This window comes from Balaenoptera musculus, chromosome 6 (assembly GCF_009873245.2).
Source record: "Balaenoptera musculus isolate JJ_BM4_2016_0621 chromosome 6, mBalMus1.pri.v3, whole genome shotgun sequence".
Lineage (NCBI taxonomy): Eukaryota > Metazoa > Chordata > Mammalia > Artiodactyla > Balaenopteridae > Balaenoptera > Balaenoptera musculus.
Window position 1 is genome coordinate 114,682,784 of NC_045790.1, and position 21,720 is coordinate 114,704,503.

The following is a 21,720-nucleotide window of genomic DNA, read 5'->3' on the forward strand; positions in this document are numbered from 1 at the left end:
GCCCCAAGGAGAGGGAGGCCGCAGGGCCCGGCAAGTGCTGCCAGCCGCCCGCCCTGCTCTGTGCTGTCGCAGCTCCCGGAGCCCCAGGCCACCTGGAGCTCACACGCTCTTCCCTGCAGTTTGAGGAGCTCGTCTACCTGTGGATGGAGCGGCAGAAGTCCGGGGGCAACTACAGCCGCCACCGGGCCCAGACGGAGAAGCACGTGATCCTGTGCGTCAGTTCCCTCAAGATCGACCTGCTCATGGACTTTCTGAACGAGTTCTACGCCCACCCCCGGCTGCAGGTGAGGCCCCGCCCACGGCCCCACGCCACCCCAGGGCCCCCTGAGCTCCCTGGGCCTGGGTTTCCCTGCCTGTGCGGTGGAGCCCCGGTGGTCTCCCGCACTGTGGGGGTGGGTCTGTGGGGTCCTGCCTTTCCCTCCTGCCAGATACCCCATCACAGAGAAGGCTGGGGCTCCTGAGAGGCGACTGGTGTGGAAACACTAGGAAGGAGGGTGGGCCGGAGCCGAGCGAGCCTGCCAGCGGGGCTGACCCCATCCTACCTGCAGGACTACTACGTCGTCATCCTGTGCCCCACCGAGATGGACATCCAGGTTCGCAGGGTCCTGCAGATCCCCCTGTGGTCCCAGCGGGTCATCTACCTCCAGGGCTCCGCGCTCAAGGACCAGGACCTCATGCGGGCCAAGTGAGCGCCAGCCGGGGGTGAGGGTGCGGTACTGCGCCACGGGCAGGCCAGGGAGGGGCCCTCAGGCGGGCAGCAGCAGCTCCCTCTCTGTGCCTGTCACCTAGCCAGGCGAGCCGGGCCCCCCGCTGACCCCTGCAGAGCCGCCAGGGCAAGCCCACCAGCCTCCTCTCCCACCTGCCTAGCTGTTCATCTGGGGGCTGGGGGGCAGCTGCTGCTCTGAGTCAGGTGGGAAGCCGAGGCTGTGGGCAGGTTTTCTTCTAAAGACAAGGTGACAGGGTGACTTGAGGTAAGGAGGCTGAGTTGTGAACGGAACTTTCCAGAATCTGCTGCAGCACACTGAGACACCCCGGAGGCTCCCCCATCACCCGTCAGAATTTTATTCCAGAGCCTGATGTAACCTTCGAGGTGAAATGTGGGTTGTGTGGAGGCCAAGGGAACAGGAGACCCGGCAGCCGGGTCCCCCCACGCCCACCTCCTGAGCCTTGGGCCCCACAGGCTCGCCCAGGAATCAAGGCCCCCGACAGGGACAAGTTGGGCTGCCGGGTGACGGGGTGGGAGCCGCCAGGCCCCGCAGCCCTGGGGCGGGGAGTTTCTCAGTCACCCTTTGTGCAGCCAGGGGCTCTGGGGGGCATGAGGGGAGCAGAACGGGTCATCCCCAAGCCTCGGGCAGCCTGTTCCGGGAGAGGACAGGCCAGCGGGCAGGGTCCAGCATCTCTGCCACCAAGTGGGCCCTTCATTCCGTGCCCCAGCCCCACCCCGGGTTAGCGGGGGCCCATCCTCAGCCCATCCAGGGCTGGTCAGAGCGAGTTGGGGTCTCAACAAGGCCCAACTCTTCCCCTGACGGCTGAGACGGGAGCACCACGGACGGCCCTGGTGGTGCTCAGGCCCGGTGTTTTGCAGGATGGACAACGGGGAGGCCTGCTTTATCCTCAGCAGCCGGAACGAGGTGGACCGCACCGCAGCGGTGAGTGCCCCCCACTGCCGCCCACCACCTGCCCGCAGGCCGGGGGCGGGAGGGAGGGCGCCTGGGGGCAGAGCACCTCCCCCAGCCTGCTGCTGCCCGTCAGCACCGACCGTGGCCTCCCCGCCCCAGGACCACCAGACCATTCTGCGCGCCTGGGCTGTGAAGGACTTTGCCCCCAACTGCCCTCTCTACGTCCAGATCCTCAAGCCTGAGAACAAGTTTCACGTCAAGTTTGCAGGTATGTTTGGCCGGGAGGGGGCGCCTGTGTGCTCATGGGTGAGCGTGCCGGGGGAGGGGGATAGAGGCAGAGCCCGTGCAGGCCCTGTACCTGGGCCTGGGGGTCAGGGAGGGCAGGAGCGCTGTCTGACGAGCACCTCTGTGGGCACGCCCCAGCTGGGCACCCGTGCCGACCCCTGGAGGGGACAGGCGAGCAGGCCTGTGCTGGACACCTGGGGGGCCAATGAGCAGCCCCCCGGCCCCCAGCCCTGGAGCTCTCGGTCAAGCCCGGAGACAAGCACAGAAGGGCCGAGAGAATGAACAGGCTCCCGGGGGCGGGGCACTGGATGGGGCTGAGCAGAGGAGGGAGGGGTTCTGGGGGGGTGCCGGGCAAGGGGGCATCTGCCGTGGGGCAGCAAGAGCCGTGCGGTGGCCCTGGCGCTCCTGCCCACAGAGCACGTGGTGTGTGAGGAGGAGTGCAAGTACGCCATGCTGGCCCTGAGCTGCATCTGCCCGGCCACGCCCACCCTCATCACCCTGCTGGTGCACACGTCCCGCGGCCAGTGAGTGCTGCCCCCAGGGCCGCGCAGCCAGGGAGACGAGGGGGCTGCTGGGGGAGCGGGAGGCGTTCAGGAGGCCTGTGATGGGAGCGGGGCGAGGCCCGGGGGAAGGGCAAGGATGCCACGGCGGGCAACCGCCGTGGACCCAGCTGAGGAAGCAGTCAGTGCCTCGCCGAGCGAGGGGTCGGAGCTGGGGGGCGGCCTGGGGGCTGCTGGGAATGGCAGGCGGGGCCCACCGTGGAGCAGAGGGCCGTAGCGGGGGCAGCAGGAGAGCCCTGGGATTGAGGCACAGTGACGGGGTCCGGCGGGGCTTGGTTTGTAAGAGAAGGCGCGTTTGGTGTCTGGCACCTGGGCTGGGGTCCCAGGCAGAGCCTGAGGCGAGGGGCTGCCCTGGGACAGAGGAGGGGCGCCATCTTCTCTCTGGGAAGACCAGGCTGGGGTGTGGGGGGCCCCGATGGGTGTCCTCGGCTCCTTGTGGGGCCTGGGCGGCCCTAGGGGAGGGACCAAGCAGGGGAAGAGGACGTGGCCCGGGGCTCCTGGGAGGACCCACAGGCCACAGAGGCCAGTCTTGACTCGGAAACATTTTGACACCCCTAAAAATCAGACCATTGTGTTTACAGCTTTTTAAAACTGGCCAAGGACCCATCAGGCCACCCAGGTCTAGTCTCAGCCAGACGGGGAGGGGCTGGGGTCAGGGGTCACGCTGGCTTCCACCCACACCGGCAGAAGCCACACTGGGGGGGCACCATAGCCCCGCTGGGTGGGGGCACCGTGGGGGTGACATCCTCCCCACGCCCCAGGGAAGGCCAGGACTCACCAGAGCAGTGGCAGCGCATGTACGGACGCTGCTCGGGCAACGAGGTCTACCACATCCGCATGGGCGACAGCAAGTTCTTCCGCGAGTACGAGGGCAAGAGCTTCACCTACGCTGCCTTCCACGCGCACAAGAAGTACGGCCCCCCGGCCCGGTCTGGGCCAGGGTGGGAGGAGTGCGGGGCGGGGCCCGGAGGCTGAAATGGGCGTGGCCCGTGCCCGCTGCAGGGTGGACCAGCGGGGCCTCAGGGTCAGACATCACGCCCTCTCAGCCGTGAGACCCGCGCGGGGCCTCTCTCTCTCTCTCTCTGAGGCTCCCTCGAGGCTGCCCTCGGTGGGTCTTTGGGTCAAGTGGGAAGGGATCCCGACACCCACGAGGGGAGGGCTGCACCGTCAGCCCCCAAGGAGCCCAGGAGGGGCAGCTTTGGGCCCATCGAGCCCCCGCCCTGCCCACTCAGGTACGGCGTGTGTCTCATTGGCCTGAAGCGGGAGGAGAACAAGAGCATCCTGCTGAACCCGGGGCCCCGGCACATCCTGGCCGCCTCCGACACCTGCTTCTACATCAACATCACCAAGGAGGAGAACTCGGCCTTCATCTTCAAGCAGGAGGAGAAGCAGAAGAAGAAGGGCTCCGCGGGGCAGGGGCTGTACGAGGGCTCGTCCCGCCTGCCCGTGCACAGTATCATCGCCTCCATGGGTGAGGCCGGGCCCAGCTCCCGGCGGGGCGGGCGGGGCGGGCGGGGGACCGTCCCAGAAGACCCAGGTGCTCAGGCCTGCAGCGCAACCCTGGGCAAGTCCCGTCTCTCTGGCCTCAGTTTGCACATCTGTCCCATGGGGGCATCCTGCCTTCCTGTGGGGACCTTTGTCGGCATCGACGTCGAAGTGCCTGCCCGGGTGAGACCGCCCTGCGTCAAGGGTCACTGGGAACTCCTGCCCCCAGGACAGACAGGGGAGGGGCTTCCAGCCAAGTTCAGCCGCTCTGTTCCAGGGACAGTGGCCATGGACCTCCAGAACACGGAGTGCCGGCCAACACAGAGCGGCGGAGGCAGCGGGGGCAGCAAGCTGGCACTCCCCACGGAGAACGGCTCGGGCAGCCGGCGGCCCAGCATCGCGCCCGTGCTGGAGGTGGCCGACAGCTCGACCCTGCTGCCCTGCGACCTGCTGAGTGACCAGTCGGAGGACGAGATGACGCCGTCGGACGAGGAGGGGCTGTCTGTGGCGGAGTGAGTGCCGCCGGGGCTGGAGGGGGAACAGAAAGAAGCCTTCCACGGGAGAGGGGAGGTGCAGCACGTGAGTGCCCGGCGCCCAGGAAGAGGCGGGCCGGCGGCGCTGGTCCTGGATCTGCCCCATGCTCTGAACAAGGCTTCCAAACAGTTTCCCCGGAGACCTTGTTTGGCAAGTGGAATCTTCTGGGGACCCAGCTCGTGGACGGGAAGGCCAGGCGGTGCCCGCCCTCACCCCTCGTCCTCCCCTATCATGCCCTGGGTGGCCAGGCCTCAGTGCCACAGCCCGCTTGGCAGGGTGGCCGCCCTCTGAGCGTGGTCTGCAGAGGTCACTGACGGGAGCCCTGGGTGAGGTGCTGTCCGGGCCTGGAGGCCACTGGCCCATCCTGAGCCGTCATGCTGCCCTGGGTTTGGGCCCAGGTCTTCCTCTGAGATTACGAGACAGAAGAGACCCCAGTGTGTCCCCAGGTCTTGGCCACTTGGCCTCGTCCGGGACAGACAGGCGGCGCCTGACCCCAGGGCCACGGCCAGCTGCCAGCCTGCACGGCCGATGCTTCCCAGCTGGGCTGTCACTGCGGCCGCTCTCTCCTCCTGCCTTTGCCCAGTGGTGGAGTAAACGTGCTTTAAACACAGGCTGCCAGGGACCGGCTCTGAGATCGAGGGGCCCAGCAGGACTCCTGCACACCTGGGGCAGGTGGCGGGCTGGCCTCGGACGCCACGTCCCTTAAGCCAACCGGAGGTGGAGCAGGAGGCCAGCCCCTCTCCAGGCGGCCTGGGGGGACAACCACGGCAGGGCGACCACCCCGTGTGTGTGCGCGGGACAGCAGGGGGAGTACAGCCTGTGGGGCGACCAGCCTGGCCCAGGGAAACCAGTGGAGCGGGGACCACGGGCCAGCGTCTGCCCCAGCGTTGGGGTGCTGGGGGCTCCAGGGGGTGATGGGCCATCAGAGCCCCTTAAGGTTCTTTCGTGGCCTGTGTAAGCTCGTGTGTGTGTGCGCGCGCGCGTTGCATGCAATCTCACCCGGCCCAGTCAGGTCTGCGGGCGTCTGGCACCCCCGTGTGGCAGCCTAGGGCCCGAGGGCCGGGCTAAGGCTCCCGCCTGTCCCCCCAGGTACGTGAAGGGCTACCCCCCCAACTCGCCCTACATTGGCAGCTCCCCTACCCTGTGCCACCTCCTGCCCGTGAGAGCCCCCTTCTGCTGCCTGCGGCTGGACAAGGTAGGTCACGGCAAAGTTGGGGAAGTGGCAAGGACGCGCCGAGGACGTCCTGGACCCTGTCTGCCCTCCCCGACGTCTGTGTCTGTTGTAGGGGCGTGTTCTCCCCCTCCTGTATCCACGTGCGCTTGCTGAAGCGAGGGTGCCCCTCTCGTAACCACCGTCCACTCACCACAACCGGCCCGGCCCGCAGCCCACACTCCACTCGCCCTGGTTGTCCCAGGGGCCCTCGCTGCCCTTCCCGGCCAGAGCCACAGCTTGTCTCCCTCCATCTGGACGCTCCCTGCCCCCACCCCTCCCCAGGGTCTCTGGGCCTCCGTGTTTTGGGCTTGGTGGAGCGTCCCTGGCGGGGGGCCAGGGGTGACTCGGCCCATGCGCTGGGGGCTGGACCCCCCAGAGGTGCCACGTCCTCCTGGAGGCCTCCCCGTGATGCTGCCTTAGAGCGCGTGGTACGGGTGCCTCGCCCACCCAGTCTCTCTGCTGGAGGAGCTACTGTTCTGCCTTTGCAGTTAGGACGTCATTTGTGGGGAGACGCATGGGGACCAGGTACATAAGCCGGTCTTGACCGAGCTCCCCTGATGCACTTCCGGCACAGCCGATGGTTTGCTGATTCCACTTCCTTCTGTGTTTATGTCAGCTTTTCACTGGGAGAAAGTGCTTCCCCTTTCTTAGCCATTTGTGTACATCAGCGTGGCCTCACTTTCACTCAGAGGGTAAACCAGTTGGTCATGACTGCTACATCGGCATTCCACATGGATCACACTGGTTTTGACACGCGGACTTTTGCCGGTGGGCCCTCAGGCTGGCCTCCTGGTCCTTCCAACGTGTCCCCTCATCTTTGAACACGTCCATGCCTTTGAACCCACGGTGCCCCCCCCGCACCTTGTTCCTGCCTTGCTCAAGTCCTGGAACCAACTGTTCCTCCGAGAAACCTGATTCCTTTTAGTGGAAACCACGTTTAGAAATAAGGTCTGGGCACTTGGCGTGCTCACTGCTGCTTTGTGTCTGAGCCTCTCCACGCAGAGAGCTAGAAAGTGTGTGTACACACAAGCACACACAACAAAATGTGTACACATGTGCATGCATGACCAAATGTGTGCACACATGCACACATGACCAAATGTATATGCACACGACCAAATGTGTACACACATGCACACACAACCAAATGTGTACACACGTGCATGCATGACCAAATGTGTATGCACACGACCAAACGTGTGCACACATGCACACACGACCAAATGTATATGCACACGACCAAATGTGCACACACAACCAAATTTGTACATGCACAAGCAAATGTATGCACACAAGACAATGTGTACGCACATGACCAAATGTGTGCACATGTGCACGCACGACAGTGTGTACGCATACGACCAAATGTGTGCACACACACAATTCATCTGTCCGTATCTGCATCTGCTAAGACCATGTGCTTGCACAGATACCTCCCTTCCGTCCCGGACGTGACCTCTCCGGCGCTGGCCCCAGCTCACACTCGCTCTGTGCGGCGGGCTGGTGGCCTGTAGCCCCGTGAGGCCAGGTGGCTGGCGACCAGGCGCCATTTGGCCGAGGACTCCTGCACAGCACCCTCTCTCCCTCCCTGGTGGTTGATTCTGGCGTCTCCCCCGCAGGGCTGCAAGCACAACAGCTATGAAGACGCCAAGGCCTACGGCTTCAAGAATAAGCTGATCATCGTGTCGGCGGAGACGGCGGGCAACGGGCTGTACAACTTCATCGTGCCGCTCCGGGCCTACTACCGGCCCCGCAGAGAGCTCAACCCCATCGTGCTGCTGCTGGACAACAAGTGAGGGGCAGAGGGCGCCCCAGACCTTCGGGAGGGAGGGGAGCAGCCCCTGGCCCTCGGCAGTGCTCTGTCGTCCTCCCGCAGGGCTTCTCCTGGCCCTACTGGGTCCCCACGACCGTGAGCCCCCAGGGGCCAACCTCCAGCACTGCTGCCCCCAGAGGCCTGGCAGCCCAGAGGCCGAGGTCCAGCCTCGGCTGTCCTGACCCCTGGGGCCTCGGTTTCCCCGCGGGTACATAAAGAGCAGCCCCATGGGCCTCTGAAGGCCCCGCTGGTCCCACGTGCTGCGGTCCTGGGGCCCCTGCTCGCCCAGGTCAGGGCTGGGCTGGCCGTGGGGGCTGGCGGCAGAGCAGCGTGGGCGCCTCCAGGACCTGCTGTGCCCACAGGCCTGACCACCACTTCCTGGAGGCCATCTGCTGCTTCCCCATGGTCTACTACATGGAGGGCTCCGTGGACAAGTAAGGCGCCGCTCCGCGGGAGGAGCCCTGCCCACGCCCCTCCTCCCCGGGCGGCCAGGGCGGAGCGGGAGGGACAGGACGCACCCAAGGGCGCCTCCCCGCAGCCTGGACAGCCTGCTGCAGTGCGGCATCATCTACGCCGACAACCTGGTGGTGGTGGACAAGGAGAGCACCATGAGCGCCGAGGAGGACTACATGGCCGACGCGAAGACCATCGTCAGCGTGCAGACCATGTTCCGGTGAGACGCGTGGCTGCCCGGAGCCCCGCCCGTGCCCGTGACCGGGGCCCGCCCTGAGCCCCCCGCCCGCGCCCGTGACCGGGACCTGCCCCCCGCCCCCCGCCCGCGCCCATGACCGGGGCCCGCCCCCCGCCCCCCGCCCGCGCCCGTGACCGGGGCCCGCCCCTCGCCCCCCGCCCGCGCCCGTGACCGGGGCCCGCCCCCCGCCCCCCCGCCCGCGCCCGTGACCGGGGCCCGCCCCCCGCCCCCCGCCCAGGCTCTTCCCCAGCCTCAGCATCACCACGGAGCTCACCCACCCGTCCAACATGCGGTTCATGCAGTTCCGCGCCAAGGACAGCTATTCGCTGGCTCTCTCCAGGCTGGAGAAGGTAAGCAGCCCCGCGCGACCTGCCGAGCTGAGGGCTGCGGCGCCTGCGCCACAGCCTGGAGGGAGTGGGCGACTGGGGCCACGGGAGGCCAGGGTGCCTGCCCTCCTCCGGCCAGGGGGCTCAGAGACCTGGGCTCAGCCCCAGCGTGAGGCTCTTGAGTGACCTCAGGGTCATCGGCCAGGAGTGGACGTCGTCCCCGTAAGGCAGGGCCTGGGCCGGCCTTGTGTGGGGCAGAGGTTGCCCATCACGCCAGAAATTACTAGCCCAGGTGACACCGGCCCCGACACCGCGCCCAAACCTGAACCGTGCCCGTTCTGTCGATTGCCCGGCAGGGACGTGTTCGTCCCGGTACAGACGGGGCGGGGGGTAAGGGGGCGCAACTTGCCTCAGGTCGCACAGCAGTGCGGTGGGACGGCTGAAGTCAGCTCTCTGCTTCTCGGGCTCCAGGAAGGGCATCAGCTGGGCTCAGGTGTGGAGCCCAGGGACACGGGCGGCGCGGGCCTGGTGGTGCCGCCCTGGCACGTCTGTGGGCCCCAGACCCCTGCCCGGGTCAGTGCAGCACTACCCCCCACCAAGGGGCAGGGCCGCGCTCAGGCTGCCTTGGGTGAAACCAGGAGGCAGGTGGGCTGCCACGGAGGAGACCCTGGGCGCTGTGGTCGGCAGCAGTGACCGTTCCCCGTGAGCCTGGGCTGAGGTCCTTGTCAGGGGACGGCTTGCACTTGCGTGGCTACCCTGTGCCACACCGGGGAGGACCCCCGAACGGCTGCTCACCCAGGCCTGGCCTGGCCACCGACAGCAGACAGAGGGACAGCACGGGAGCTCTGAACCCGGACAGACAACAGAAGTGAGTTCCCCCAGGAGGCCCGTGGTGGCAGCTGGGGCCTCAGTCAGCGGCCCGGGAGCTCGGGCCGTCCTGCTGTCGGAGGAGGCTTGGCCTGCACCCCACGCGACGGCCCACTGGCCCCCCCTCAACGCCCCCTTGCAGTGACCCGTGAGCTGAGCCTCCCTCCGCTCAAGGCCGGGGCCGTGGGCTTTGGAAGTCGGCCTCAGCAGCCCCAGCCGGACCGTATCCAGGCGCTCGGGCCAGCCTGATCCAAGCACGGGCGGGAATGACCGGCACAGAATTGGGGTCAAGGCTGACATCCTGGTGCTGGTCCTCACTTTCCGCCTTCCCTCGAGCAAACCCAATTCCCCACAGGCCTTGCACCCTGACCTGTTCCGGAGGTAGGCGTGAAGTAGGTCCGTCAGCCAACACGCAGCGAACGTCCTCCCGCGCCCCTTTCCTTGCACGGCAGACGTCGCAAATCCCCCTCCCACGCCCCTCCCTCTGTGGCAGGCACCACCACTCGCCACTCGATCCGCCTTCCCCTGCAGCCCTGCAGCGTCGCCTCCAGGGGCGGGGCCGGGCAGAGCCACGTGATGCCACCCAGTCTCGGGAGATGGAGCTGGCGCGCCCACCCCGCGCAGAGAGGATTCCGCGGAGGATGGGGAGGGAAGATGGGATCGCGCTGTGCATAAGACAAGTCCTGTTTAATGACTAGAAACTGAAGGAACGCTGGAAATGTTTCCGGCATTCAGGTCAACGTGCTTCCAAGAGGTCGCACTGGCACTGGGGGCTGATTCAGGCGCAGAGGGTGACATCCGTGTCTCCCTGGAGGTTGTTCTCAGGAAGATCTCCCAGAGTCGGGGCTCCCCACCGCATCCCAGGACGCAGGCTCCCAGTGGCCTCATCGTTCTAACAGTCTCCGCGCCTGTGACAGTGACCTCGGCCGGGAGCCCGTTCAGACCGGCTCCTCCTTGGCAGGGCCCCGGATGCCCGTCCACTCCTGCGCCTGCTTCCCTCCGGCCGCGTGGTTCTCAGAAGGGCTCGTCCTCGTGTGTTACCCACGTTTCACTGTCGCGTGTGACCTCGGAGCTCAGGCTAAAGCCTCTGGACCCTCCGCGGCCGGTACAGAGCAGACAGCGTGAAACCAGGGCCCTCGTTCAGAAAGCAGGAAAGTCCTGTGAAGCCACTAAAACGTCAAGTCTCTTCCTTCCTCCTCCATTTCCCGACCCATTCTCGTTCTTTTCTTCTCAAACCATTCATTGTTCTGAGTGAAGGGAAACTGACAACTTTAATGATTTCGGGACTCTCTCCGTTCGTCCTCATAACGTGCGACCTGGGCTCTGAATGCTGCTGTGGGAAGACGCAGCCTGGAGTCACCACGCCACACAGCTCTGGTTCTGCGGCTCTTACGTGATAACGCACTGTTTCCCTCCTGGATGCCCGCGTGCCGTCCAGCGCGCCCTTGGGCTCCGTGCTGGTGGGGAGGGACAGAGGCGAGGCCTCCTGCCCGGGCGTCTGTCTGTCCCGCCGTGCAACTTTGCAGCAAGGAGCCTGCCAAGGCAAGGAGCAGCCCCAGTGAGAAGGGCCACGAGAGGGCTCTTGTGGTCTACGCGGCCCACCTTCTGTCTGTCTGAAGCGTGTCTGGTCCAGCAGGAAGGACAGTGTCTCGGGCTCAGAGCCACCTCTCAGCCATAGGCCGACCTGGTGCAGCGGGGACAATGCCCCCAGAAGCCCCCACCCTAGCCCCGGAACCAGCACAGGGTGGGGAACACGATTCCATGAAGCATCCTGAGATGGAGGGGGCCCTGGTTCACCCAGGGGCCACACGCCATCACCAGGGGCCTCGCGAGACGGAGGCCGGAGGTCAGCGTGGAGGGGGAGGAAGGGCTAGAGGCCGGGAGGCCGGGGACGTGGTCAGCCTCTGGAAACGGGGAGGAGGGAGGAAAGAGTCGTCCTCTGGGGCCGCCGGCCGGAGCACAGCACTGTGATGCCTGATTCCAGCCCCTGAAATCCGTTCGGACTTGCAACGTCCAGAACCAACAGAGAGTAAACGGGTGTGGTTTTGAGCTTCGGGGTTTGTGGTCGTCTGTTCCGCAGCCACGGGAGACGCACACAGCGGGTCTAAGGGACCCGCGTGGAGCCTCGCGACGCCACGCACGCAGCAGAGGCACACACGTCTGTCTCTGCTCACGCGCACGCCCTGCCGTCCCCTCCATCTTGCTCACGGACTCGTGCTCCGGGGTGAAATTACCGCAAGGGTTAGGGTTCCGCGATGGCAACGGCAGGGCATTAAACCAAGCACAGGCCCCCGTTTCTTCCCAGCAGGGCCCCGAATCCTTACCCCCGCCTCTGGCCCCCAGTGTGTCTGGGGGGACGCGTAGCTGGGTGCTCGGCCGTCTGCTGTGTGTGTTCGCACACTCACCCTGCACACGCGTGCACACAGCCCACGCACGCAGAGGCCCCTGGGCTGCCTGCCCCGCGCGGCCGCGGCCGTGGCTGTGGGCAGCAGCCAGTCTGAGCCCTTGTCCTGCAGAGGGAGCGGGAGAACGGCTCCAACCTGGCCTTCATGTTCCGCCTGCCCTTCGCCGCCGGCCGCGTCTTCAGCATCAGCATGTTGGACACGCTCCTGTACCAGGTCAGCAGGGGCGGGGGCCGGTGCCCGGCATCCGGTCCCAGTTCTGAGCCACGGGCCCCCCTCTGAGCACCCACCCCGGGGTGCCCAGGAGGCCGGCCAGGACTGGGAGGCTCTGGGCCCCATCCCTGCCGGGGAGCAGCAGGGGTTCACCCGAGTGCCCCCTGTCCTTTCCTCCCAGGAGAGCGCTGCCCTGGGGTCGGCTCCCGGCAGCCTCTGGGTTTCTGATCCCTTTTGACCTAGTGCACTCGGCCTAGTGAGCGACCACGGCCAGGAAAGGCCGCCCAGCTCTGTCTGCCTGCTGGGCGCACCGCATGGGAGGCTGTGGGTGCCCGGCGGGCGTGTCCAGGGGATGTGGAGGCAGATCTGCCCGCACCGCCCGGCCTCACTGCGGCCCCTCCTCTCCAGTCCTTCGTGAAGGACTACATGATCCCCATCACCAGGCTGCTCCTGGGGCTGGACACCACGCCGGGCTCGGGCTACCTCTGTGCTGTAAGTGCCTGGGCCAGGCGGGCGGGGCGGGCAGGCAGGGCGGGCGGGCCCTGCTGGGGAGGGTCCTCCCGCCCGAGGCCGGCCCAGCCCAGGCTCCCTTGTTCCAGATGAAGGTCACAGAGGACGACCTGTGGATCCGCACCTACGGCCGCCTCTTCCAGAAGCTGTGCTCCTCCAGCGCCGAGATCCCCATCGGCATCTACAGGACCGAGTGCCACGTCTTCTCCTCGGAGGTGCGGGGAAGGAGAGGAGCAGGGCTCCCCGAGGCGGCCCCGTTTCTCTGTGACTCGGGCCACCCCATTTCTAGTTTGGGGATCTGGGCCTTTGCTGTCAGGCCCTTTTGGGGTCAGGCCCTCATACCTCCGTACGTGGGCATCCCCTGGGTGGCTGTGACCCCCCCCCGTGGGGGAGGGGCGGCTCGAGAGCACTGTGGGGCCCCTGTGCCGCCCGCTGGAACCGCAGAGGGTGGCCTGCCCACGGGTCCCGAGTCCACGAGGGCTCAGGCAGCCTTGGGGGTCAGGGCAGGAGCCCCACAGGTACCCAGGCTGCCCTGGTTTCCTTTGCAGCCTCACAACCTCAGGGCCCAGGTGAGTGGTCCCTTCAGGCCCACAGGGGTGCACTTAACACGCACGAGTCCCGCCTGGCAGGGGCACAGGGCCCTGGGCTGTGGGTGACAGGTCAGGGAGCAAGGCCCCAGGATGCGCCAGCCAAGGTGCAGCTCAGAGAGGGCTCCTGGCATCACCCCAGCCCCCATACAGACGGGGAAACTGAGGCCCAGGACGGGAAGCCCAGGCTCCCCCAGCCCCCATGACATCTGCTTTTCGTGCCACGGCCCCTGTCCTGGCGGGTACCCCTTCCTCCCTGCTGTCCATCCCAACCTCCACACCCCCAGAGCCCCACACCCCGACTGAGCCACGCAAGGCCCTGGCACTTCCCAGCCCACCATGCGCCCCGCCCCCGCTCTCTCCTGCCCCCCAAGATGAGGAAACCGAGTAGCACAAAGGAGGTGCCCCCGCCCCCATGGCAAAGTCAGGACATGCAGGGCCCGGAGAGGTTGAGGGAGGTGCCCCCTCTCCCCAGCAAGTCAGAGACAGACCTAGAGCCAGCAGCTTGGACGGCTGAGCGGTTTGGGGCTCTGGCCCGGCACCCCCTCCCCAGCTGCAGAGGCTGAGGTGCCCCCAGGGGCTGTGATTATCCTCCTCCCCGTCACCCCAGCTGCTCCGTGGGTCACCCCATCCTCTGCCCGGCACCCCTCCCGACCCGTCCCGTCCCCTCCCCCGTCCCCCATCCCCCGCCCCCAGTCCCCGGGTCCCCCTCCTCTCCTGGGCCCTCACCCCTCCTCCCCGGCCAGTCCCAGGTCTCGGTGAGCATGGGGGACCGCGAGGACGCCCGGGAGGCGAAGGGGCCCTGGGGCTCACGGGCAGGCCCGGGCAGCGGCGGCGGCGCCCACGGCCGGCACGCGGTGGGCGGCGACTCGGCAGAGCCCCCGCTCCTGCGGCGCAAGAGCCTGCCGTGGGCACGGAGGCTGAGCCGCAAGGGCGCCGGGCACACGGGGAAGGCGGCGGCCGAGTGGATCAGGCAGCAGCGGCTCAGCCGGTACCAGCGATCCGAGCGGCAGGAGCTCTCCGAGCTGGTCAAGAACCGCATGAAGCACCTGGGGCTGCCCACCACCGGCTACGGTAAGGCCGGCAGGGCCGTCTGTCCGTCCGCCTTCCTGGCTGCGCTCTGCCCGCCAGGGCACCCGCCCCGCGGCCCGTCGGAGCTCCCCATGTGGAGCTTCCCCATGAGGAAGGGCTCACCCCTCCGCTCTGGGGCCTCAGTTTCCCCATCTGTAAAATAAAGGCCCAGGCCGGCTGAGCCCAGCAGGCAGCTCTCCTGCAGGAGGCAGCTTGGGGTGGGGAGGGCTGGGTCGGGCTCCCCGAAAGCCAAGGGCACAGGCCTCGGTCGGGGACAGACTGGCCACCTGCAGCCGGTCCTGCTGGGGTCAGAAACACAGGGGCCCGCTGCGTACCGTGAGAGCAAGAACAGGGTGTGGCAGGGAGACCCCAGAGCCCCCGGCCACCCGTCCCCCTGCCCTCCCAGCAGCTGGAGCTCGGGGTTACGGGGGCAGATCTGGGGGCCGTCGGTCGAATGGCCGAGCACCAAAACACACTTCCCGGGCCACGGGGGCCCCACCGTTGCTCCTGGCGCACGGCCACCCCATCCCTGCGACTTCAGGGCGACACCGCCAGGGCGTTTGTCTTCATCGGCAGATTTTCTCCATAGCTTGTTTTGGGGAGAAGTTTGTGACGTGACCGTGAACAGGCCGGGGGTACCCTGGCTGGGCCAGAGGAGAGAAGCCCGTCCCCTCCCCTCACTCCAGAGTTGCTGCCTCCGTTGATGGGGCCGAAAGGGGCCCAAGCCCCCCACCGCCGCCCGGCCTGGTGAAGGCTCTGGCCTCCGCTGGGTTCCGTCTCGGGGACTCTGCCCACTTCCCAGGCCTGGCTCTGTCCTCGGGCGCCCACCTCCTGGGTCAGGGGCCCCTGAGTCCCCTCCAAGTGGGATGAGGCAGCTCGGGCTTCACCCAGGAGCTGCCCAAGGGTCACCTGGCCCTGGCCGTCTGCTGGGTCCAAGGTGGACGGCCGCCCAAGAGAGCTGCCCAGCCCCTCCGGCCACACCCCAGCCGCACGATTTACCTTTGTCCCCTCTCGGTGTCCCTTCCCTGGGAGGGTGCTGTCACCCCCCTTCCGGGTGGCACACTGACCGCCGAGGCTCCGAGCGGGGTGTCCCGTGTTCTCGGCCCCTTGTTGCGCACTGGCAGGGACTCCAGCCCGGCTGAGCCCCAGAGCGGGCGCCCCTGGGTGGGCACTCGGCGCTCCCCTGGGCCTCCTCGCCCCCCGCCCCCCCACCAGAGCTTGGCAGATGAGGGGCCGACTTCTGTTCAGGGACAGACGGGCCTCCCGCCTTGCAGCCGCCCCCTGCCCCCGTCCCCGCTGTGCGGCCACCTCCTCTGCGCTGCTTGCTGACCTGTCTCTCTCTGTTTCTGTCTGTCCCTCTTCCTGTGTGTTCCGTAGAGGATGTAGCAAATTTAACAGCCAGTGATGTCATGAATCGGGTAAACCTGGGATATTTGCAAGGTAATTCTGCTCCGGTGGCCGGAGTCTGGCAGAGGGGCAGGCCAACCCTTCGCCGACGGTCCACCTGGTGGCCGCCCGCCCCGGCCAGGCAGGCAGACAGGACAAGACACGAGAGAGGGTCCCTGCAGGCAGGGGCCCACGAGGTCCCAGGCCGCCCCACCGCAGGAACCTTAACCTTCCTCCTTCATTTGCTGACTTCGGTACTGACCCTGGTTCCCCAGTCCTTCTGCCCCGTCTGTTGTCGGAGATAAGCCCCGCCCTGAGCACGCAGGTGGCCGTCGGCCTGCAGCCAGCCCCTGGGAGCCCACCCAGCTCTCGGGAAGCACCCAGATGGAGGGTCCCAGGCCAGGGTGCCCGTGCCCCTGTGTGGTGGAGCACGGTGAGGCCTGGGCTGGCACCTGAGGCCCTGGGGTCTGCTGCGCCCTGAGCCTTTGGAGGGCCACCCAAGCCCGGTGGACGGTTGACCTCCACGCCCCCGCTGGGGCTTCGAGAGGGGGTTCCCTCTCCAGTTGAGGCAAAGCCCGTTTGTACCCCATTCTCATCCGGAGGCTCAGGTGCTGCGTGGGCCCCCTGTGTCTTCCAAGAAGACACCCCACGGCCCTCAGACGTGCCCCCAGACCCCAGCAGAGGTCAGAGCAGAGTCCAGGCCCCAGGCCTCACTGCCGAGGCCCCTTCGCTCCCTGGGGGTTCCTCACGATCCCGGGAAGCTCAGAGCCCGCACGCCCCAGCCCCCTGGGGTTAGGGGTGACCCGAGTGCACGGAGGAGAGTGAGGCTGTGGTCAGGGTGGGGCTCCAGAGGAACGCGTGGACGCCCAGGGCCGGGCCGGGCACCTGGTCTGCGGGCTGAAGGAGGTGGGCCCGCACAGAGGCTTGAGGTGCCAGGTAGGGGGTGCGACGGGGATCGCAGCAGCACTGCCCTTGGTCACTGGCCAGGAGTGCCATCGCCAGCCCCCGGCCGCACCCCGGGCCCTCACCAGAGCACAGCAGGCACGGCGAGGCCGCCCTGTCCCAGGGAAGTCGGGGTCTGGGCCTCGCGACCGAGCACACCCAGCCCCGGGCGCCACAGCCGGGCCCCCGTAAGCACGGAGCTGGGCCTGCCTCGGGCCGGGAGCGCCGTGATCCGTGCCCCCCCGGGGGCGAAGCAGGGTCCAGGCCGGAGGGAGGCCCAGCGAGGCAGGCGCGGCTCCCCCTCTCCCCGGCCGCACAGAGGGGCCCGGCCCGGCACCGGCCTCTCCGTTTCCTTGTTCTGACCGTGCGCCTGTCCCCGTGGAGCCGCCCTGGCTGTGGTCAGGGGTGCGGGGTCCCTGAGAGCCTTCGGGAGCCTCCCCGCTCCCACCTGCGCCACTCGCTGCCCCCACCGCCCGGCTCCGTGCTGCCCACCCTGGAGGCACGCAGCCTCCAGCGTGAGCCAACTTGGCTCGTGACCCCGCGCGGGGGGCGGGCGAGGGGGTCAGGCTGTCCCCTTCCCGGGCGTGGACGCGAGGTTGGCACCAGCTGATGCCCGTCAGGGTCTGCGCATGCCCATCAGCTCCCGGGTCCCAGCCTGTGCCCCGACCTGTCCCCAGGAAGCACGCCGCGCTCCGCCTGCCACCGTGCGGGTCCCGAATGCACCGCCAGATGCGGCCCTGAACTCATCAGTTCAGAGGAGCGAGCTGTAGCCCCCCCGCCCGCCCGGCTAGTCAGCGGGCAGCTGCCCCAGCTTCGCAGAGAATCCCGCCCCTCAGTGGACCGAACGGGAGGGACGGTGCCGAGAGAAGGGAACGGGACGGGCTGGGGGCAGAGGCCACCCAGGGCCTGGTCCCCCTGGAGGGCCGTCCCCTTGATGCCCGGTCCTGGGTCAGGAGGCGCCTTTAGGCATCACCAGATGGGTAAACTGAGGCTGCCAGCCATTCGTTTCCTGCCAGTGAGCTTGGGGTCACTGCCAGACAGTGGCCAGCCCTGTCCCTGTATCTGGCCGGAGAGGCACCTGTGAGGTGAGCAGGGTTCCTCCAGAATCCACAGCCACCCCGTGAGCGGGACACCAGGCTGTCTCTATGACGGGCAGCTCGGACCCCGAGTGTGCCCAAGGGCCCCTCTGGAAGACTGAGCTGGGCGGACCCTGGGCTGGTGCCCCGGGAGCAGGTCTTGGGAAAGAGAGGCCAAGTCCAAAGTGGAGGGTTGAGGAGGGGGTCAGGGGTGGCCTGTATGGGGTGGGGATGCAGGGCGCTGGGGGGCGGGGGAGGGAGTGAGTCTGAGGGCTGCACTAGGTGTGAGTGCGGGTGTGTGGGTGTGTGCACACGTGTCGGTGTGCACAGGTGTGCTCCGTGTTCAGGGCCAGCGCATCCTAAGATGCTGATGACTCAGTGCCCGCTGCCCTCGTGGCCGCCCCCATGCCCGTGCGCACGGGGGCCGAGGCCAGCGTCGGTCAGGGAGGACCGGCCCCGCTGGGCTCGCCAGGACGAGGGCTCAGGCAGGACGGCTGAAGGGCCGGGAGGGTTCTGCAGCTGGAGCAGAGCCGCCAGCTCCTCGGGGCCCCCCAGAGCGGAGGTGGGGGGGGCTGAGAGGTGACCGCACTGGGCCCTGTCTCCGCAGACGAGATGAACGACCACCAGAACACCCTGTCCTATGTGCTCATCAACCCCCCACCGGACACGCGGCTGGAGCCCAACGACATCGTGTGAGTACCGGGTCCCCGGGCAAGTGCAGACACCTGCCCATCTGACACGTGGGCGTCCAGCCCAGCCTCCCAGGCGCAGGGCGACATCAGGGACCTCCCGCCCTCCCCGCAGGTACCTCATCCGCTCCGACCCCCTGGCCCACGTGGCCAGCAGCTCCCAGAGCCGGAAGAGCAGCTGCGGCAACAAGCTGGCTTCCTGCAGCCCCGAGACGCGGGACGAGACGCAGTTCTGAGCACCGTGTGGAGCCCTCCGGGCTGACCTCGTCCTGCCAGGGTCCGTGAGCCGCGTGATGCATGAGCGCAGGGCCCCGACCCCCGCCTGCCGCCCAGCCCAGAGCTGCTCCCGGGACTGGACCCGGTGAGGGCCGAGGCTGCCCCGGGCACTGCCAGACGCTGGTGGGAAGCCTTTTTAACCTGTTTTTACAAATCTATACAATCCCTGGCCCTTTGCACAAACGCACCGCAACTCGTGACCGGGTCTGGCCGCAGTGCAGCGACAGGAGCTGGGCTGGACCGCAGAGGCCCGGGCCGGAGGCTCGCACCGGAGCAGGAGAGCACACTGCAGCCCCTGAACTGCCCGTTTCCACGGCCACGGCTGGTATTGATTCCTGGGCCTTGCCCACCGCTCTCAGCCAAGCCACGGGGCCGTGGGCCACCCTTGTCTGCCCTGTGGGTCCCCTGTGGTCTCACTTGTGAGGGTCTGGCCCAGAGTCGGGCCGCTGAGGCAGGCAAGCGAAGGGAGCCTTTTCCAGAAGGAAATGGAAAGCAAGAGGGTCTGCAGCGCAGCCGAGCCCCTGGCAGAGGCGGGGCGGGCTCTGGAGAGGTGCCAGCAGCCTGGGCTCGTTAGGAGGGAGGCGGGGCTGCTGTGAGACCCCACAGCGGCCCTGCGAGTCACCGGGGCTCCCGCGGCCCTTGACTTTGTGGAAGAGAATCAGATGACGGCCTTTTCCTCTGTTTTTACGCTGAACTTTCACAGCCGCGCCATCTGACCTCCTTTTAACACCAGACCTGAAGCACAATTCAGCCGCTGGGCTACTGGCCCAGGCCTCGGCGAGGGAGATTTCTCCTTATGAGGGAGGGACTCGGGGCACCACCGCGGTTCCTGTGTGACTGTTTCTGACAGGTTTTGCACGCTCAGTGCTGGAAACTTCTATTAAATGGATGCATCCTGCAGACAAGAGGATTGCTCGTGAGGCCTCCCCTCCGTGGCTTCAAGCTCTGGGCCTGGGTCTGCCCCGGCCACCCAGTTTCAAGGGTTAGAAACACTTGCTCTGGTCCCCAACCCACCGGACCCCACAGGGAAGCCCCTACCCCAAGGAGATGCTGCTGGCCCGAGCCTTCTCCAAAAGCAGGAAGCAACTCAGGTGGCGGCGGGGACAGGGTCCCGGAGCGCTCCCTGGCGAGCTGCCCGGCCCTGGAGCCCGGCCGTGCCCAGGAGGGGTGTGTGCCCCTCGCCAGCACAAGGCAGCCGGGTCTGTCTTGGGGTGGGGCTCCGCTCCCACAGAGCACTCCCAGAGGCTGGCGGAGGAGGAGCCATCGCAGCCCCCCCGGGGGGGGGGGGGGCGGGACCACACAGCTGCTGGAGGGGCCTGCCCTGAGGGAGGGACACGCGTGCGGCTCCTCTCCCCCACGCTGGCCGCCCGGGACGCTCCCTCCTGCCCAGAGAGCGTCTACGTGCCCAGGGGATGGTGTGGGCTGTGGGCGGTCAGGAAGGGCACTGACCGGGCTTGGGAGACCCCAGGGCCCTTGATGGAGCGACAGGCCGCCAACGTGGGGTAGGGTGGCCTCTGGGGCCAGGGCCCGTCCCAGCGGGGTCCGTGGCTCCCGGGGTCCTGCCAGCGAGCGTCCTCTCCTGCACCCACCGCCTCTCCTGGCACCCACGCTCCAACTCCCTGAGGGGAGGGGACCCTGCTTGGCCGCTGGACCGGGGGCTCCAACCAGGTGGGGCTGCAGCCCCTGGAACCCCACACGGGGAAGATGGCATCCAACACGGATCCTCGGGAGTTGCCTGACTTGAGTGTGGGGTGCACAGGACAGGCGGTGAGAAGTGGGGTTCATCTCCAGACCGGGATGCACACTCACACCCACCGCCAAGTGCAGACAGAGGGCCCCGCGGAGGCTGGAGACCTGCATCCAGGCGCCCTGACCGGGCGAGTGGAGAACATTTCTCAATGTTTTGCCAAGTTTTTCAAACATGACACAATCAGAGAAAACCCTCTGGGTGTTTTATTCCCATAGAAAGCTGGTCAAAACGGTAACGCCAGCAGCGTGCTGGCCATTCCGGCTGGTCAGGGGCGCAGGGCCTGGGAACACCGGCTTAAGGTGCCCGCTCGCCCCACCCGGAACCGAGCGTTCACAGGCAGACAGGCAGCAGGTGCGAGTGGGCGCCCGGCTCGGGGCAGCCACCCAGAGTCTCAAAGCACGACTGGCATCGGGGGGACGGAAGGAGGTGGGACACCAGCAGATGCTTACTGAAGCCAGAGGAGGCAGGACAACGGAGGGAGGGACAAAGGACAGGGCGTGCACGGCACAGCCCTTCGCCCACGTCCACCCGTCAAGAGAGGAAGGGGGCCCCGCCTCGGGACGGCGCTGGCCCGCCCCGCACCCCGCGGATGCGTGTTCGGCCTCTGCGGGACCACAAGGCAGGCACCCCACGACGCTCTCAGACCTCATCTCGACCCCGGTCCACACCCAGTGGTCTCAGAGGTGCCTCTTCCTTTTGGGGGCAGCTGTGTGCCCTGATGGGTGGGTCTCAGAAGAGTCGCAGCATTTTCCTGTGAGATTGGAGAGCTACGGCTTCCTGCGTCCCGGGCAGGGCCGCGTCCCGGGGTCCCCCGACAGGCGTGCAGGCTGGGGTCTGCCCTCCAGGATGGGGTCTGCTGTCCAGGACCTTAGTCCGCCCGCCCTGAAGGCAGCCCCGCCCACCTGGGGCTTGGGGGGCTCGGCTGGGGCCTCCAGGGGCAGGGGCTGGGGGAGCACCCCTGGCATTCCAGGCCCCCAGGGGCGGCCAGATGGCCAGAGCCATCTTCGTCCTCAGTGATATCAGCAGGAGCTTGGGGGCCTAGCAGGGTGGTCTCAGGGAACTCAGGGATGCCCAGAGCAGGCCCTCCAGGCGGGACTGTCCGAGACAGTCTGCAGCACGTCCCATGGCCCTGGTCACAGAGCGCAGAGCTGGGAATGACCATCAGGTCCTCCATACCCCGGGCACCCTGCATGGGCACCTCCAGGTACCCTCAAGGGCCTGCCTGGGGGGGCGGGGGGGGCACATGGCACTGACCCACACCCTCTGCAGCCCTTTTGCAGCAGGGGGACCTCCTGGCCCCCAGCCTGGCACGTCACTGCAGGCTCCAAGAGGCCCGCTGGACCTGGAAGTGTGGGCCAGGCTTGGCTGCACCTTCCTCTCTCCAGGGAGACACCCTTCCTGGCAGCCCGGCCTCCATCAGGGACC

At 67.4% G+C, this 21,720-nt stretch overlaps 1 protein-coding gene across 9 annotated transcripts in view; it reads left to right on the forward strand.

The window, feature by feature from the left end:
- Positions 1–19,453, forward strand: part of KCNT1 (potassium sodium-activated channel subfamily T member 1) — a 67,214-nt gene extending 47,761 nt beyond the window's left edge. For 3 of the 9 annotated variants that reach the window (XM_036855438.1, XM_036855436.1, XM_036855441.1), the window contains 21 exons: positions 120–284; positions 549–685; positions 1,586–1,649; positions 1,779–1,887; positions 2,320–2,428; positions 3,226–3,375; positions 3,697–3,935; positions 4,227–4,461; positions 5,573–5,678; positions 7,316–7,488; positions 7,872–7,943; positions 8,048–8,182; positions 8,439–8,550; positions 11,910–12,011; positions 12,417–12,500; positions 12,608–12,733; positions 13,067–13,087; positions 13,852–14,179; positions 15,554–15,616; positions 18,188–18,272; positions 18,385–19,453. In XM_036855438.1, coding sequence (XP_036711333.1) covers positions 120–284; positions 549–685; positions 1,586–1,649; positions 1,779–1,887; positions 2,320–2,428; positions 3,226–3,375; positions 3,697–3,935; positions 4,227–4,461; positions 5,573–5,678; positions 7,316–7,488; positions 7,872–7,943; positions 8,048–8,182; positions 8,439–8,550; positions 11,910–12,011; positions 12,417–12,500; positions 12,608–12,733; positions 13,067–13,087; positions 13,852–14,179; positions 15,554–15,616; positions 18,188–18,272; positions 18,385–18,505 — 2,736 coding nt within the window. In that variant the 3' untranslated portion in view covers positions 18,506–19,453. Of the gene's footprint in view, positions 1–119; positions 285–548; positions 686–1,585; positions 1,650–1,778; positions 1,888–2,319; positions 2,429–3,225; positions 3,376–3,696; positions 3,936–4,226; positions 4,462–5,572; positions 5,679–7,315; positions 7,489–7,871; positions 7,944–8,047; positions 8,183–8,438; positions 8,551–9,164; positions 9,395–11,909; positions 12,012–12,416; positions 12,501–12,607; positions 12,734–13,066; positions 13,088–13,851; positions 14,180–15,553; positions 15,617–18,187; positions 18,273–18,384 lie in introns of those variants that run through there. The other 6 variants (XM_036855439.1, XM_036855437.1, XM_036855435.1 and 3 more) reach the window with 5 other exon arrangements.
- Positions 19,454–21,720: the final 2,267 nt, after the last annotated feature.